General features: G+C 26.8%; 3 protein-coding genes and 1 long non-coding RNA gene across 7 annotated transcripts in view; 3 read left to right on the forward strand and 1 right to left on the reverse strand.

The window, feature by feature from the left end:
* The window catches only part of LOC123270925 (ankyrin-3-like), a 49,083-nt gene extending 48,369 nt beyond the window's left edge, over positions 1-714 (forward strand). For all 4 annotated transcript variants that reach the window (XM_044737103.1, XM_044737108.1, XM_044737107.1 and 1 more), the window contains one exon: positions 237-714. The gene's annotated coding sequence lies outside the window, so the exon portion shown is untranslated. The remainder of the gene's footprint in view (positions 1-236) is intronic.
* Positions 715-4,561: 3,847 nt separating this feature from the next.
* On the reverse strand, positions 4,562-8,194 carry LOC123270927. Its single transcript, XR_006510727.1, has 3 exons — positions 8,088-8,194; positions 4,885-5,007; positions 4,562-4,747 (listed from the first exon to the last, which is right to left on the reverse strand). It is a non-coding gene; the product is annotated as an uncharacterized LOC123270927 (long non-coding RNA).
* A 220-nt stretch (positions 8,195-8,414) lies between these two features.
* On the forward strand, positions 8,415-12,540 carry LOC123270837 (UDP-N-acetylglucosamine transferase subunit ALG14 homolog). The gene is made up of 2 exons (XM_044736983.1): positions 8,415-8,469; positions 11,916-12,540. Exons 1-2 carry the CDS (start codon positions 8,415-8,417, stop codon positions 12,506-12,508), a joined length of 648 nt encoding a protein of 215 aa, XP_044592918.1. The 3' UTR covers positions 12,509-12,540.
* LOC123270540 (bifunctional peptidase and arginyl-hydroxylase JMJD5) lies at positions 11,632-18,052 on the forward strand. Its single transcript, XM_044736645.1, has 8 exons — positions 11,632-11,794; positions 12,774-12,936; positions 14,938-15,076; positions 15,135-15,288; positions 15,356-15,517; positions 15,730-15,947; positions 17,511-17,666; positions 17,760-18,052. The coding sequence occupies exons 2-8, from the start codon at positions 12,800-12,802 to the stop codon at positions 18,015-18,017; spliced, it is 1,224 nt and encodes a 407-aa protein (XP_044592580.1). The 5' UTR covers positions 11,632-11,794; positions 12,774-12,799; the 3' UTR covers positions 18,018-18,052.

An 18,052-nucleotide genomic window follows, 5' to 3' on the forward strand; every position in this document is an offset into this window, starting at 1 on the left:
GTGGGTACTCAAACGAAAGCTCTTGATGAGTGTAACATCGGGATGAGCTTATATCTTCAAAAACATCAATATTTAAGAAAGTACAGTGCAATTTAACAAAATTCATTATTTAATTAAGCAAAATTTTATTTATTTATATTCCATAATTCTTGGCAGTCACATAGTGACTGCAGGTTGCTACTTAATAATTAATTAATTATTAAGTAATACTTAATCATAAAATTTCTTTTTTGCAGGTAACGGAAACAAATATATGCAATAAGTAATCGAAGTTCATGAACTATAAACTTGGGAAGCTTTACATGTGTGGTGAATGCTAGCTAAAAAAAAAAAAGAATATGTTAAGTATCTGGTATTTGTTGGGCTTGTGCATTTATCAACAAATAGGATTTTATAAATATATATATAAATAAATGAATAAATATATATAAATATATATACACATAGATATTTATATTCGTTTATCGCGATGTTTTATGACTACGTACGTAATTTAATAAACAAATCATCTTCATTGAAGTAAACAGTAACTAGTAAGAAGAAAAAAATTCCAAAAAATAATTTTAATTGTAGTAAATCACACAGTAAACCAGCAGCCATTTAAAGTCATATAAACAACAGTAGTTTTTTTAATATATCAAATTTTAAATAAATTTACTCAATTTTTATGCAAAAATTACGCAAGGGTATCCTTGATTTTTTTAAGCGCTTGATTGTTTAAAATTTTTACACTTACGTTGCATTTGTATGTTAAAATGATAATTATTAATTATAACTCAAAATTTAATAATTATTAATAAATAAAAAATATAATTAAATTGTTGTCATATTTTTTTTTTCAAGTCCTTAAAAAAATTCTTAGATATTTTTCACACTTTATAATTCTATACGTAATTTTTTTTTATTTTTATCATAATTTACTTAATTATTATGAAAAAATTAAGGTAGTTTCAAGTTAAACCGGTGTAATACCGGTGTAACAGTAGAATAATTTTACACCGTATCGGAGTATGAATATTACATGATCCATAAAACAGAATAATATTCAATATTTATCAAAATGAGACAAGTAACATTTATTTAAGAATTTTCAATTTATAAAATTACGCAGAAATCGATTTAATTAATGTTATACAACAAGTTAAATAGTATTTACAATATTAAATGTTTAGGAACAATACAATAATTATTTTTATCGTAACCATGATGTTTCTCATAATATAATGGATGTTTTAAACATGAAAAATCTACAGCTGTGCAAAAATAAATTATCTATATGAAAATCATTTAAAAAACGTTCAAAATTGTCGAAAAATTGTTCTAAAAATGTTTCAAATTTGTTGTAAAAACACTCTAAAACTGTCCAATAAATGTTCCAAAATTGTCTCAAAAATATCCGAAAAATGTCTCAAAAGTATTCAAAATTTGTTCTCAAATAGTTAAAAAAATGTTTTGATTATTCAAAAAAGGTTCCACATAAGATTTAAGGACAAAATTTTAACTAAATTGCTTCAAATAAATTGCATTGATTCTAAAATTATCTTAGAAGTATTCCGAAAATCTTAAAAAAAATACTTAAAAGTTATGAAATAATTACTAAAATCCATTATTTTACCCGTGTAAAAAAAAAGTTTCCTGAAAAGTTCCGGAATAGTTCCTGGTCCGGAACGTTCCTATGATAAGACAATCCGGAACATCCCCGGAATACTTTTGCAATGTTCTCGAAATAGTTCTGGATCATTCATGGAACACTTCCGGAACATTTTCGGAAAATCTCCGACAGACTTATAAAACATCGCTGGAATACTTCGAGAATAAATTAGGAATACTTCCGGAACATAATCCAAACGTTTACCGGAAATGTTTCAGAAGTATTCGAGGATTTTTCCAGGAATATTTTAAACATATCCCCGATGTATTCCCGATATATTTTGTAACTATTCCCGATTTGTTCCAGAAGTATTTCGGGAATATTCCAGGAGTGTACCGGAGATGTTCCGGAAGTATTCCTAATTTATTCTGGAAGTATTCCAGCGATGTTCTATAAATCTGCCGGAGATTTTCCGGAAATGTTCCGGAAGTGTTCCACGGTTGTTCCAGAACTATTTCGAGAACATTGCAGAAGTATTCCGGGGATGTTCCGGATTGTCTTATCATAGGAACGTTCCGGACCAGGAACTATTCCGGAACTTTTCAGGAAATTTTTTTTTCACTTTATAAAGTTTATGATTATCTATATGATGTCCTAAAATTGTCCTTTAATAATGGTGTTAAAGTAACACGGATCGAAAATTTACACCGAGAGAATCACACCATTATTTCACACTACACGGCCATGTAAAGTGCTCTGGGTCCATTTTTACATCGAAATTTTTTACAGTGTATTTATTTTAATCAAAAACTTTTATCTACTTTACATTTTATTATTTTAAACTTTCTAAATTAAATATTAACTTTTTTTTTATTATTTATCTTTAATTATTAACCCGAGAAAAAATGTTTCTATATAATCATATAAAATTGTATATAATCATATATGATTATATATGGAATCACATATATAATTATATACAATTATATATAATCATATATAATTATATATAATCATACATGATTATATATGGAATTGTATATAAGATTATATATAATTATATATGGCAATGGAGCAATATACAGCCATGCAGGATTATATATAGTTCCATATACAATTATGTATAAGTATATATAATTATATATAATCATACATGATTATATACCGAATTGTATATGAGGTTATATATAATCATATATAATTATGTATGACTATATATGGAGCAATATAAAACCAAGCAAGATTATATAATTCCATATATAATTATATATAACCATACATGATTATATATGGAATTGTATATGAGGTCATATATAATCATATATAATTATATATTACTATATCTGGAGCAATATACAGCCAAGCAAGATTATATATAGTTCCATATATAATTATATATAGTTATATAAAATCATACATGATTATATATGGAATTGTATATGAGGTCATATATAATCATATATAATTATAAATGACTATATATGGAGCAATATACAGCCATCGAAGATTATATATAATCCCATATATAATTATATATAAGTATATATAATTATATATGCTTATATATAATTAACATATATAAAAATTTTTTCTTCGAAAAAAAATTTTTTTTTTGGTAATCACGAAAAGTGTAAAATGATGTTTATAATTACGTTTAAATAATTCTGAAATACAAAATTTGTTACATTTCCTATGAGATGTTTTGGTTTGTTCTGCTACTACCTAATAGTAAAATCATTATTTATTTTATTATTTAAATAAGTGTTATATTATAATGAGATTCGGTCAAATAAATAAATTATGAATTATGACTATCCAAATATATTATAAAATCAATTCTTATATTATATTTATGATAAACTCATATGATACATTATGTAGATCATATAATCATTGTCATCTAAGACAGCAGCACAGCAGACAGAAACTTCAAGACGCACGGAGATCACTAAAATTAAGCAGCATTGAGCAGGGTAAATAGTTGGATGGGTGACCGCTGGTGTTATAGCCGTAAAATTATAGCTAGATATTTTTTTTTGCATTATAATTGGTTACAGAGAATTGCGTAGGACCATATTAAATACTATATCCATAAAATTAACCCAATAATTAATTAGATGTAATAAATATATAATTAAATATTGTTATATATAATTATATATGATTATATTTGGCCATTTTTCATATATAATCATATATAACCAATTTATATATAAATATATATAATTATATATAAATATTTTTTCTCGGGAAACATAAAAAGTTTAATTATAAAAATTGTGTTACTTAAAATATTATCAACACCGGAAAATTTATAACACCGATTTAACACCGAAAAAAAATATTTACACCGCGACCGGTGTTACTGCTACACCGATTTCGGTGTTGAATTTAACATCGGAATTTTTAACACCGTACACCACATGGACTCACACCGGTTTTTTTTTACAGTGTATCAAGCCATATCAGGACATATCAAAAATTAAATATGGACTTATCAGACCATATCAGGCCAGATATGAACATATCAAAAATTTTTATATGGCCTTATCAGCTCATATCAAGCCTGATCAGAATATTTTTTTACGGGATGGGTATAAAATATTCAAGAGAAAAATTTTCTCAAGGTGAGAAAATTTTTTTCTCAGCTGAAGTAGGTGCAACTGCTTCCCTAAAGTATCTAAAAATATTGATCAAATATAAAAATTTATTGTATTAAGTATTTATGATAATTTGAATTAAGAAAAAATGACTTCCACCAATAATAGAATTAAAAAAAAAAATTTTTACTTCGGCCAATACAACTTCGGTCTTCCTTCAGGCACCTGAAAATTTTCTTGAGCCAAGAATTTTTTTCTCCAGTCAAGAAATTTTTCTTTCTGTGCAGTATCACTTATGGATTTTAACGATTGTGATACATGGATTTATGTATATCAATTAGAAGAATATTAAAATATATTGTTCCTGATATAGTTTGTTCACATATTTTTTTATTTATTATTGTTATTGTTACAGGAAGATATTTAGTAAAATATGCAGTGACTAATTATATTAATAATATTAATATGTGATAAGGAATTCCTAATAGTCGCAATACCTCCCAAACTGCGCTGATATGCATTTCATCTTTCCGCAGCAGTGACTGTTTTCCTCACACTAAATAAAACATATAAATTAATAAATTATAGTTTCTAATTAATGATCAATTAAATACTTCTACGAAATTGGATAATCGATACAAATAAGACAGAAAAATAATAGCGACAATATAAGTAGCATTGAATAATACGTACAAATTCCCTTCTCCCTGAACAACCCATGACAGATGAAGAAATCAATATATTTGCCAGAACAGCAATCAAAACAATCAACACAAAAAGCTTTGACATTTTTAGATTTTTAATAAATTGATTGCTCTATAAAAACAATTTGATAGACAAATATAAATACTTTCATTCGATAAAACTCCAATATAGGTAATTCTCTGTAAGGACGTCTTAAATCTGTACAAAATTGTGCGACCAAATTATTTTTGATTTTATTAAAAAAAAAAATTAACAAGGGCTACAAAACCATCAGCTTATACATAATAAATAAACAGCCGATTTAATTTTTGCTTATTCGATATTTGTGTATCTTTTGCCATATAACATGATAGGGGACTGTTTGCCAGAGGACTGTTTTTTTTTTTATCAAATTGAGAAAAATCAAGCAAACTATTTCAATGCATTCAACTTTTCAAGTTCTCAATGAATGTTTACATTAATTAGAATAATATTAAGACTTATGGATCCAATTTTATAAATAAATTATAAATAAAAATAGTTGCCAGGGGACTGAGTTTTCAAGTGGCCCAGACACATATTTCCAGCACAAACGGTGCTTTGACACTAAATAAAATGCCGATAAAGCGCTAACAGCCCTATGGTTATTAACTCAAGGCTAGTAAGATCTTTATAAACCTTCCAAAAGGTAAAATAACACGCTGGATTTTTAGTAGATTTCATAGAAATCTAACTATTGCATTGGTCCTCATGACGGAACTTTTGAAAAATTTTGCTATATTTCGACTCAGCTCGTCAAGCGGATTCAGAAAATGCATATGGTTTAAAAGTTTATATATGTATGTATTTATATATATATATATATATATATATATATATATATATATATATATATATGCTATATATATATATATACCTCGGTGTAAAAAAAAATTCGTCTTAAAATTGTCGTTCGTTTAAGATCTTAAACGTGACACAAACCAAGACTATTTTAAGACTCTTTTAAGACGCCAAAAAAAAAAAATCCGAGAGCAGATTTTTGAAAATTTGCTTTTCGAATTTTTTGTGAAAATTAATTTTTAGACGATTTTACCACTTTCTAACCGCAATATTTTTGAGTAAGATGTTTTTAAATTGAATTTAAAATTGTTAAAAAATTATTATCTGACAATTTTAAGACTTTTTTAAGACGTTCTGTTTTAATGTTCCAGGGCTCTGTCGCTGTTTGCTCATTTCAAAATAGTCTCTAAATCTTTTTTTAAGATTTTTTTAAGACTAATTTAAAAATTATTTTAAGACTTAAATCTTAAAATAGTCTTAAAATCGTCTTGAAAAATCTTAAAATAGTCTTAAAAAAATTATTAAAAAATTTTTAGGCTATTTTGAGATGATATCACAGTGACAGCTCCAGAAAATTATTATGGAACGTCTTTAAATTGTCTTAAAATTATCTTAAATTAGTCTTAAAAAAATCTTAAAAAAAAATTTAGACTATTTTAAGATGGGCTAACAGCGACAGAGCCCCGGAACATTAAAACGGAACGTCTTAAAAAAGTCTTAAAATTGTCAGATAATAATTTTAAATTCAATTTAAAAACATCTTACTCAAAAATATTGCGGTTAGAAAGTCGTAAAATCGTCTAAAAATTAATTTTCACAACAAATTCGAAAACCAAATTTTCAAAATCTGCTCTCGGAATTTTTTTGGCGTCTTAAAATAGTCTTGGTTTGTGTCACGTTTAAGATCTTAAACGAACGACAATTTTAAGACAATTTTAAGACGATTTTTTTACACGGGTATATATATATATATATATATATATATATATATATATATATATATATATATATATATATATATATATATACGATATAATCGGCATTGTCTCTTCTCTAACTCTCGTAATTCTATACGGATCTCAATAAAACGTAACATACTTATTCTTAGGACGATTTCCGAGGTTAAGTTCTAAGATGAGCCAAATCTGTCGATTAGTTTAGAAATGAGAGCAATTAGAAATTTTTAAAAATCGAAAAAAATTTTCACTTTTAACGTATTTCCGTGCAATAACAATGGAACGCGACATCCTATCGGATTTCTGTAAATTGCATTTGAAAGCTTATTTAATAAGCTTCAATTTGTCTACTTATTTATTTCTCCAAATTAAATAGTTTAGGAATAATAGCAATTCAAAAATTTTCAAAAATCGCAAAAATTTTCACTTTTACCGTATTTTCGTGCAATTACAATTGAACGCGATATCTTATAAAAATTCTATAAATGGTATCTGAAAGCTTATTAAATAAGCTTTAATTTGTGTACCTCATTATCAGTCTAAGCCAAAAATCACCTACTTTCTCAGACAGATATAATGAAATTTTACTTTTGCATTCGTTTTGACGTCATTGTTGTTTAATCAGACAGAAATTTATTATTTTTTTTTTTTCGTATGTAACCCTAGTAGTATTTTTATTATTCATCATGAAATCTACTTCCATTTCGGCTGCCGAATGGCCTTTTTTTTTTTTTGGCTTTGAACTTCTGGCAGGGGACTGTTCTTAAAATGCCTGGGACAAACTTTGGCTTAATGAATTTAATGAAACATAGTATATTACATACCTAGGCCAGTAAAGTAAGAAAAGTCTCAGATCACATGTAATTGTTGGCCGAGGCGAAGCCGAGGTTGACAAACATGTGATCTGAGGCTTTCTTATTTACTGGCCACGGTGTGTATACTATTTTTCTGCTCGACGTAGCCGGAATGTGGCAACTTTGTTTAGCGCAGCGGCCAGAAAGTTGCCACTTTCCGGTCGGAGGGCAGAAAAATTAATTTTCGGTACTTTTTATTGAAGAAGATTGTTAGTTAACTAATTAAGTTTATAAACATTATGGACCAAATTATATATTATGGACGAATAACTTAAATTTTAATCTTAAAGTTTTAATTTTGGGAATGGAACAGCCCAGGGGACTGTTATTTCGGTGGTTTACGAATTTATAGCAAAAAAACCAAAATTTATTTCATTTTAGTTTTCAATGCTCCAAATAGAAATGTTGTTTTACTTTCGTAATAAATTTTTTTTAGTAACAAAATAACAATTTTTCTAATAAAAAAATGCCCGGGACAGCAAAAACATCCTTACATCCCTAGAGAATCACCCATATACACTTTTATTTCATTTATGAAAATAATTAATTAAAATTTGCTCACCGTTTCGAAGCATAGAAAGCAATAGTTGGTGTTTTAGATAAACATTCGAAACTAGACAACTTTCAATAACTTTGGTGTCAATTTCTATATAGTGCTTATCAGTACAATATTATTATTATTATTATTATTATTATTATTATTATTATTATTATTATTATTATTATTATTATTATTATTATTATTATTATTATTATTATTATTATTATTATGTAACTTATTGGTAAACATCGCATGTTTTGTAATCAATAATTGCACTAATGCATATGCCTAATCATCGATACATATTTTCCGTTTGAATTTATCAAATAATTGCTGCCGATCTAGAAAATGATAAGTAGCCATACATACACAGTAGATAATGGGCTTGGATACCATTATTTGTGTAGTTTATGTATTTTAATAACAAACTTGCACTTAATAGGATGCAGGAAAATGAATTTTTTTTTTTTTTATAGTTTTAAAAGTGTTTTTTTTTTCGTAGAACTTTTTTGCTGTGTATCTGGGTGATTCTTTGTAAGGATGTTTTTTGCTGTCCCAGGCATTTTTTTATTAGAAAAATTGTTATTTTATTACTAAAAAAAATTTATTACGAAAGTAAAACAACATTTCTATTTGGAGCATTGAAAACTAAAATGAAATAAATTTTGGTTTTTTTGCTATAAATTCGTAAACCACCGAAATAACAGTCCCCTGGGCTGTCCCATTCCCAAAATTAAAACTTTAAGATTAAATTTTAAATTATTCGTCAATAATATATAATTTGGTCCATAATGTTTATAAACTTAATTAGTTAACTAACAATCTTTTTGAATAAAAAATACCGAAAATTAATTTGTTTCATTAAATTCATTAAACCAAAGTTTGTCCCAGGCATTTTAAGAACAGTCCCCTGCCAGAAGTTCAAAGCCAAAAAAAAATCCAGCGTGTTATTTTACCTTTTGGACGGTTTATAAGGATCTATTTGTGCTGGAAATATGTGCCTGGGCCACTTGAAAACTCAGTCCCCTGGCAACTATTTTTATTTATAATTTATTTATAAAATTGGATCCATAAGTCTTAATATTATTCTAATTAATGTAAACATTCATTGAGAACTTGAGAATTTGAATGCATTGAAATAGTTTGCTTGATTTTTCTCAATTTAATAAAAAAAAATTAGTCTCCTGGCAAACAGTCATCTGTCATGTTTTATGGCAAAAGACACACAAATATCGAAAAAACAAAAATTAAATCGGCTGTTTATTTATTATGATTAAGCTAATAGTTTTGTAGCCCTAGTTAATTTTTTTTTCTAATTAAATCAAAAATAATTTGATCGGACAATTTTGTACAGATTTAAGACGTCCTTTCAGAGAATCACCCATATAAACTTTGGGGGCATTCCATAGTGACTCGTGGAACATTTGACTCTGGAGTGCCATCAATTATAAGTTATAATTATGTGACTGGAACTTATTCTATAGTCAAATTTATCTTATAGTATGGAAGGATAATTAATTTACAATATCCCTCTGTCAAAAACCTCTATTACTTTTTAAGTTTCTCGTAATTATCATTTGATTGAGTGCGACTAGTGGGACTAAGAAAAATCCTTCTCTCTTACCAAAGGTATACTTAAAGTCCAATTTCAATTCGACCACTAAACTTTTAAAAAATACTTCCCTCTCAATACTAAATTTATCCTATAAACATTGAATATTATGAAGAATTAGACTGATTACCTACGTAGAAACAATTAAAAAAATTTGTTTTTATTGTGACTGGTGGGACAGGCATTTGCGACTGGTGAGACAAGCACAAAATGTCTACATCAAGTTGTTTATTGAAAAGACTTTTATATTATTTCAACCTTAGAAACATTATTGTTTATATATTTAACTATAAATTATTTTGGATATTTAAAAAAAACTAATTCAAAAACACAAATAAAGGATTTAGCATGTTGACAATACGATTTTGATAAACTTAGGTGTTAATTAATAGCGAATATAAACAAAATTTGTTCTTAAAACTATAATAATAAATATGTTAGTTAATAACAAACATAAAATGAATTTGTTCTTAAAACTATTAAAACAACATTTGATCCGAATACAAATTAGTACGGCTGAAAAGTTACTAGGAGAGAAAAATCGATTTTCTTATTGATTAAAAATAGTATTTTTCTTACCTAGGGCAGGAAAATAAGAAATGTCTCAGATTACATGTAATTGTTGACCGAGGCGAAGCCGAGGTCGACAAACATGTGATCTGAGGCTTTCTTATTTCCTGCCCGTGGTGAGAAATAGTATATTACACACCTAGGGAAGTAAAGTAAGAAATGTCTCAGATCACATGTAATTGTCGGCCGAGGCGAAGCCGAGGTTGACAAACATGTGATCTGAGGCTTTCTTATTTACTTCCCGTGGAGTGTAATATACTATTCTCCTCGACGGAGGCGGAAAGCGGCATTTTCATTTAGCGCAGCGGGCGGAAAATTGACGCTTTCCGCCCGGAGGGGAGAAAAAAATTTTCCGTCCGCTGCGCTAAATGAAAATGCCGCTTTCCGCCTCCGTCGAGGAAAAATAGTATATTACACACCTAGGGAAGTAAAGTAAGAAATGTCTCAGATCACATGTAATTGTTGGCCGAGGCGAAGCCGAGGTCAACAAACATGTGATCTGAGGCTTTCTTATTTACTTCCCGTGGAGTGTATACTATTTTTTTGTCCGACGAAGGCGGAAAGCGGCAACTTAGTTTAGCGCAGCGGGACGAAAGTTGTCACTTTCCGCCCGGAGGGCAAAAAAATAGTATTCTCACCACGGGCAGGAAAATAAGAAATGTCTCAGATTACATGTAATTGTTGACCGAGGCGAAGTCGATTGTAAATTTTTATTATAATTACAAAAAATACTAAAATCCGAACAAAAACAGTTTCACTGTAAAAAATCGCGCCAAGTCCACGTTCATAAGACTATTAAGAAAAAAAAATTTGTTTTTTTCTTTACAAAAATATATAAAATAAAAAAATTAAAAAATCCAAGTAACCGATATGATTGTTTATGATTTTCGGAAATTAAAAAAAATTGTGTTATAAATTTAAAAATTAAGAAAAAAATTTTGGAACGTACTTGGTGTGCGTCATTGTGTATTTCAATTTTTTTTAAGTCCTAGTAAATAGATTTTACGAATTTCATTAAAAGTAAAATATTTTGCAACCACGCACACTAAATACGTTCCAAATTTTTTTTTTAATTTTTAAATTTGTAACAAAATTGTTTTTAATTTCCGAAAATCATAAATAATCATATTGGTTACTTGGATTTTTTAGTTTTTTTATTTTATATATTTTTGTAAAGAAAAAAACAAATATTTTTTTCTTAATAGTCTTATGAACGTGGACTTGGCGCGATTTTTTACAGTGAAACTGTTCTTTTTCGGATATAATATACATAAACGACACATAAATATATCATGACAATAAATATGAAGCGCGCTTGCGCGCGCAAATTAAATTCTAGTAATCATAAAAAAACTGGTTTAAAATTTACGTTAAAAGTGACAACTACCGCCACCTAGGTAAAAAAAAAGTATCACCCATTATTTCTCCACTTTGCCACCTGTCAGTTTGACAATAAAAGTAAACAATAATATTAATAAAATTTGTACACGTAAAAACATGAAATAAAAAATTTAATTTAAAAAACAAATCAGCTGGACACCTTCAGGTAAATAAATAAATAACATAATAATAATTATTAATATTAATAATAAACATATATTAATTAAAAAAATTAATTTTTTCAGGTAAATGTTTAACGATGACAATAATAAAAATTATTTATTACATTTTAATTCCTCTGTTAATTTTTCTTACGGCAAGATTTATTTATTTAATATTTAACCGTGGAAAATTAAAAAATAACCTCTCGTCAGTCAAGACCATGATTATCCTCGGCTCTGGTGGTCACACTACAGAAATGTTCAAGGTGTTAAATTTCCTAGACTTAGATAAATATTCCCCGCGAGTTTACGTCCACGGGCACAGTGATCTAATGAGCGAATTAAAACTTAAAAGTTTTGAAGTAGACAATGATTGCAAAGTGATTAAAATTTTCCGCAGCCGAGAAGTCGGCCAGTCTTATTACACGAGTGTCATCACCACTTTGATAGCGTTTATTAATGCTGGAGTAATTATGTTTAGAGAAAAGCCGGATTTGATTCTGGCTAATGGTCCTGGCACATGTGTTCCTTTGTGTTTAGTTGCTTTTATTTTTCAATTGTTTTTTTTTAATGACACTACTGTCATTTTTATTGAAAGCTTTTGCAGAGTTAAAACTCTTTCGCTTACTGGAAAAATTTTGTACTTTTTTGCTGATCATATTATTTTACAGTGGCCTTATATTTGTCGGGAAAAATATAATGTACATGTTATTAAATAAATAAATAAATAAATTTTATGACAATTAAGTTAGTAGTCACTTAATAATTTTTTTATTTTATTTAATAAATAAATCTTTTCTGAAAAATTATTTTTAAAAAATTGTAGTTATAATTTTTTAAAATTTCTTAATGTCAATTTTATTTTCTCTTTTTTTTTTGCCATAATTTATTGGTTAAAAAAATTCTAAAAATTATTAAATATCTGCTAAATTAATTTTTATAGTTTATTTTAAATAATTACTTTTTTTGTTTTTATTATTACAGGTTTAATATTAATTATTTTTGTAAAAATGTTTCCTGCTCCATTGACTGGTCAAAATATTCCATGGGATTTGTTAATTAATTATTGTGAAAAAATATCAATGGAAATTAAAGTCAGGTTGATTAGTTTTATACAAGATATCAAGTCGTCTCTGGAGTTAAATAAGTAATTTTTTTTAATATAATAATTTATTTTATTTTATTAAAAATATGATAGAAATATTAGCAGACATTTGAAAATTTTTTGGTTTGTTGAATCAATTAAAATTATAAGTTAAAAAATTGCACTTAGAATTTATTAAATTTTTTTCAATAAAAAAAATCTGAAAATTTTCAAATGTTGACTAATTTAATTTTTATAGAAATAAATTGCACGTATAATTTATAATACTAAAATAAGCAGACATTTAAGAAATTTTTGATTTTTTTAATCAAGAAAAATTACTAGCAACTTTGCAGTCACTAGATGACTGCAGTGAATTGTAGATTATAAATAAATCAAATTTTGCATTATTATATAATGACTTTTGTTAAATTGCATTGTAATTTCTTAACTATTGAGATTTTTGAAGATATAAGCTCATACTGATGTTACGCTCATCAAGAGCTTTAATTTGAGTACCCACATGCATATTCATATATTTTTTATAGATACATATATATAATATATATAAATATATGGAAAATTGATGTGGGTACTCAAATGAAAGGTCTTGATGAGTGTAATGTCGGGGTGAGCTTATATCTTTAAAAATATCAATCGTGCACAAAATACAAGGTCATTTCTTAATTATTGATATTTGTAAAGATATAAGCTCATCCCGACATTACACTCATCAAGAGCTTTCATTTGAGTACCCACATGCATTTTGATATATTTTTCATATATACATATATCTAATATATATATATATATATATATATATATATATATATATATATATATATACATATGAAAAATGCATGTGGGTACTCAAATGAAAGGGCTCGATGAGTGTAACAACAAGATGAGCTTATATATTCAAAAATGTCAGTAATTGACAAGATACAAGGTCATTTCTTCATTATTGATATTTTTAAGGATATAAGCTCATCCCGATGTTACACTTATCAAGAGCTTTCATTTGAGTACCCACAGGCATTTTTAATATATTTTTCATATATATAAATATATAAAATATATGAAAAATTGATGTGGGTACTCAAATGAAAGGGCTCGATGAATGTAACAACAGGATGAGCTTATATCTTTAAAAATGTCAATAATTGACAAAATACAAGGTAATTTCTTAACTATTGAGATTTTTAAAGATGTAAACTCATCCTGATGTTACGCTCCTCAAAAGCTTTTATTTGAGTACCCACATGCATTTTGATATATTTTTCATATATACATGTATGTAATATATATAAATATATGAAAAATTGATGTGGGTACTCAAATGAAAGGTTTTGATGAGTGTAATGTCGGGGTGAGCTTATATCATTAAAAATATCAATCGTGCACAAAATACAAGGTCATTTCTTAATTATTGATATTTGTAAAGATATAAGCTCACCCTGACATTACACTCATCAAGAGCTTTCATTTGAGTACCCACATGCATTTTGATATATTTTTCATATATACATATATCTAATATATATAAATATATGAAAAATTCATGTGGGTACTCAAATGAAAGGGCTCGATGAGTGTAACAACGAGATGAGCTTATCTATTCAAAAATGTCAGTAATTGACAAGATACAAGGTCATTTCTTCATTATTGATATTTTTAAGGATATAAGCTCATCCCGATGTTACACTTATCAAGAGCTTTCATTTGAGTACCCACAAGCATTTTTGATATATTTTTCATTTATACATATATAATATATATATAAATATATGAAAAATTGATGTGGGTACTCAAATGAAAGGTCTTGATGAGTTTAATGTCGGGGTGAGCTTACATCTTTAAAAATGTCAATATTTCAAGATACAAGGTCATTTCTTAACTATGTATGTAGAGATAGAGCATTTTTCTTATTCTCTTAATATTATAATAAATAAAAAAATATTTTTAAAAATTGCACTTAGAATTTATTATAAATTTTCGACATTTTAGCTAATTTAATTTTTGAATTATAAATGTGATATTAATTTTTTTGATATATATTATAAGAATACCAGAGAAGATTGATTGCAAGCTAATAGAAATAGAGGCATGCTTGGATCGAACATGGGAAAATTTAAATACTGGATATTGGAAAGACGTGTCTATTGGTCACAGATATTGCTACACAATTTGTAGCTTACTCAAGGTATTTTTTTTTTGTTTTATCAAATTTTATAATATTTATTAATTTAATTGAGGTTTAGTGCATTCTTTTAGAAATTGATTCTAGAGAGGAAAAAAATAATACTAAGGAAATAGCAAAGCAAATTGACAAGGGACTTTTGCTGGGTGCTCCAATTGTTGAAGCGCCTGAATTATTGACTAATATTGCTTCTAAAATAAACAATTACTTAGCAGGTATTTATTTTTATTTTTAAATCAAAAATTAAATTTTAATAAAATAACTTTTTTTTTTTTTTTAAAGAAACTACTTCATATAAAGAATCATTAGAATTTGAGATTGATGATAAAAATATATCAAGTAATTTATTAGAAGGATGTGAGTGGATAAAAAAGTACAAATCACCTTCAATGGAGACTTTTTATCGTGATATATTTAAATGTAAAGTACCTGCTGTTTTAGAAGGTAATTTAAATTAAAGTATGTTAATGATTTATAATACAAAAAATTAGTTGAAAATTTTTGAAATTTTTTATAACAAATCAATTATGATCAAAATATTTTTTTAAAATTTGCACTTATAATTTTTTTTATTATAAAAATTTGAAAAAGTAAAAAATTTTTGTTGATTTAAATAAATTTTACTCATTTAATAATTTTTATAAATATATTTCTAGAGTGTATTAGCCACTGGAAAGCATTGACTGCATGGAAAGATCCTAATTATTTAATTAAAATCGGTGGAATGAGGACTGTACCCATAGAAATAGGCTCAAGTTATACTGAAGACGATTGGTCTCAACAGCTTGTTACTCTTTCGGAATTTATCAAGTCGCATGTGGCGAAAAAAAATGACACTATTGGATACTTGGCTCAGCATCAGTTATTCGAACAGGTGGCTGATTTTGAGTAATAATAATCACCACAGATACTCAATTTATTATGATAAGTATTTAGGCTGCATTCGAAAATGCTCTATCTCTAGTTACATACTTAAGAAATGACCTAGCATCGTGAACTATTGACATTTTTAAAGATATAAGCTTATCCCAATGTTGCACTCATTGAGACCTTTAATTTATATATATATATATGAAAAAAATTTTAAAATGCATGTGGGTACTCAAATGAAAGCTCTTGATAAGTGTAACATCGGGATGAGCTTACATTTTTAAAAATATCAATAATTAAGAAATGATCTTGTATCTTGTCAACTATTGACATTTTTAAAGATATAAGCTCACTCCGACATTATACTTATCGAGACCTTTCATTTGAGCACCCACATCAATTTTTCATATATATATATGAATATATATATATGAATATATATATATAAATATATATATGAATATATATATGTATATATATATAGGAATATATATATTATGAATATATATATTCATATATATATATATATATATATATATATATGTATATATATGTATATATGAAAAATATGTTGAAAATGCATGTGGGTACTCAAATGAAAGATCTTAATAAATGTAACATCAGGATGAGCTTACATTTTTAAAAATATTGTTAATTACGAAATGACCTTGTATCTTGTGAACTATCGACATTTTTAAATATATAAGCTCACCCCGACATTACACTCATCAAGACCTTTCATTTGAGTACCCACATCAATTTTTCATATATTTTATATATTATATATATATGTATATATGAAAAATATATCAAAAATGAATGTGGGTACTCAAATGAAAGCTCTTGATGAGTGTAACACCAGGATAAGCTTATATCTTTAAAAATATCAATAATTAAGAAATTACCTTCTATCTTGTGAAATATTCACAATTTTTAAGATATAAGCTCATCTCGATGTTACATTCATCGAGACCTTTCATTTGAGTACCCACATCAATTTTTCATATATTTATATATATCATATATTTATATATTTGAAAAATATATAAAAATGCATGTGGGTACTCAAACAAAAGCTCTTAATGAGTGTAACATCGAAATGAGCTTATATCTTTAAAAATGTCAATATTTAAGAAATGCCCTTAAATCTTATCAACTAGACATTTTTAAAGATATAAGCTCACCCCGAAATTACACTCATCAAGACCTTTTATTTGAGTACCCACATCAATTTTTCATATATTTATATATATTATATATATGTTTATATGAAAAATATATCAAAATGCGTGTGGATACTCAAACGAAAGCTCTTGATGAGTGTAACATCGGAATGAGCTTATATCTTTAAAAACATCAATAGTTAAGAAAGTACAGTTCAATCTAACAAGAGTTATTACTTTATAAAGCAAAAGTTTATTTATTTATAGTTTTCAAGTCCCGGCAGTCACATAGTGACTGCAAGGTTGCTAGTTATTATTATTATCATTACTATTACCCAATAAATTTTGATTTGTTACTTATAATAATAATAACAAGTTGTAGATAATTAATAAATTAATTTCAGATCCCCGAGCTAAAAAATGATTTTTCAATACCAGACTACTGTAATTTTGTTGATGAAGACAAAGAAAACACTGAAGTAGACATCAACGCCTGGTTTGGACCAAAAGGAACCGTATCGCCTTTACACTACGACCCCAGGGATAATTTATTATGTCAAGTAAAAAAATTTATTGATAAAATTCTTTTTTATTCAACACTTGGTACAAAAATAGCAATAGAATATTATTTAAACTGTACTTTTTTTTTTAAGGTCTTTGGACACAAACAAATAATTCTCTATCATCCAGAAGACAGTAAATATTTGTATACATATGACACGAGATTATTGAGCAATACAGCGCAAGTAAATCCTTTAAACCCTGACTACAATAAATTTCCAGAATTTAAAAATGCTAAAGGATTTATGTGCTACCTAAAACCCGGTCAGGCTTTGTATATTCCACCAAAATGGTGGCACCACGTCGTCAGTCTTTCACCTAGTTTTTCTATAAGTTTTTGGTGGAATTAACAGAGTTTTAATAAACGTTATTATAATAAAAATAT

The sequence above is a fragment of the Cotesia glomerata genome, linkage group LG8 (genome assembly GCF_020080835.1).
Source record: "Cotesia glomerata isolate CgM1 linkage group LG8, MPM_Cglom_v2.3, whole genome shotgun sequence".
Taxonomy (NCBI): Eukaryota; Metazoa; Arthropoda; class Insecta; order Hymenoptera; family Braconidae; genus Cotesia; species Cotesia glomerata.

What these genes read in the sequence shown, in the direction of transcription:
- LOC123270837 (XM_044736983.1), top strand. Translation starts at nt 8,415, where the DNA reads ATGATAAGTAGCCATACATACACAGTAGATAATGGGCTTGGATACCAT. An exon ending in GCTTGGATACCATTATTTGT is followed by an intron (nt 8,470 to 11,915) that starts GTAGTTTATGTA and finishes TTATTTATTACA; the next exon opens with TTTTAATTCCTCTGTTAATT.
- LOC123270540 (XM_044736645.1), top strand. Translation starts at nt 12,800, where the DNA reads ATGTTTCCTGCTCCATTGACTGGTCAAAATATTCCATGGGATTTGTTA. An exon ending in TCGTCTCTGGAGTTAAATAA is followed by an intron (nt 12,937 to 14,937) that starts GTAATTTTTTTT and finishes ATATATTATAAG; the next exon opens with AATACCAGAGAAGATTGATT. An exon ending in AGCATCAGTTATTCGAACAG is followed by an intron (nt 15,948 to 17,510) that starts GTGGCTGATTTT and finishes AATTAATTTCAG; the next exon opens with ATCCCCGAGCTAAAAAATGA.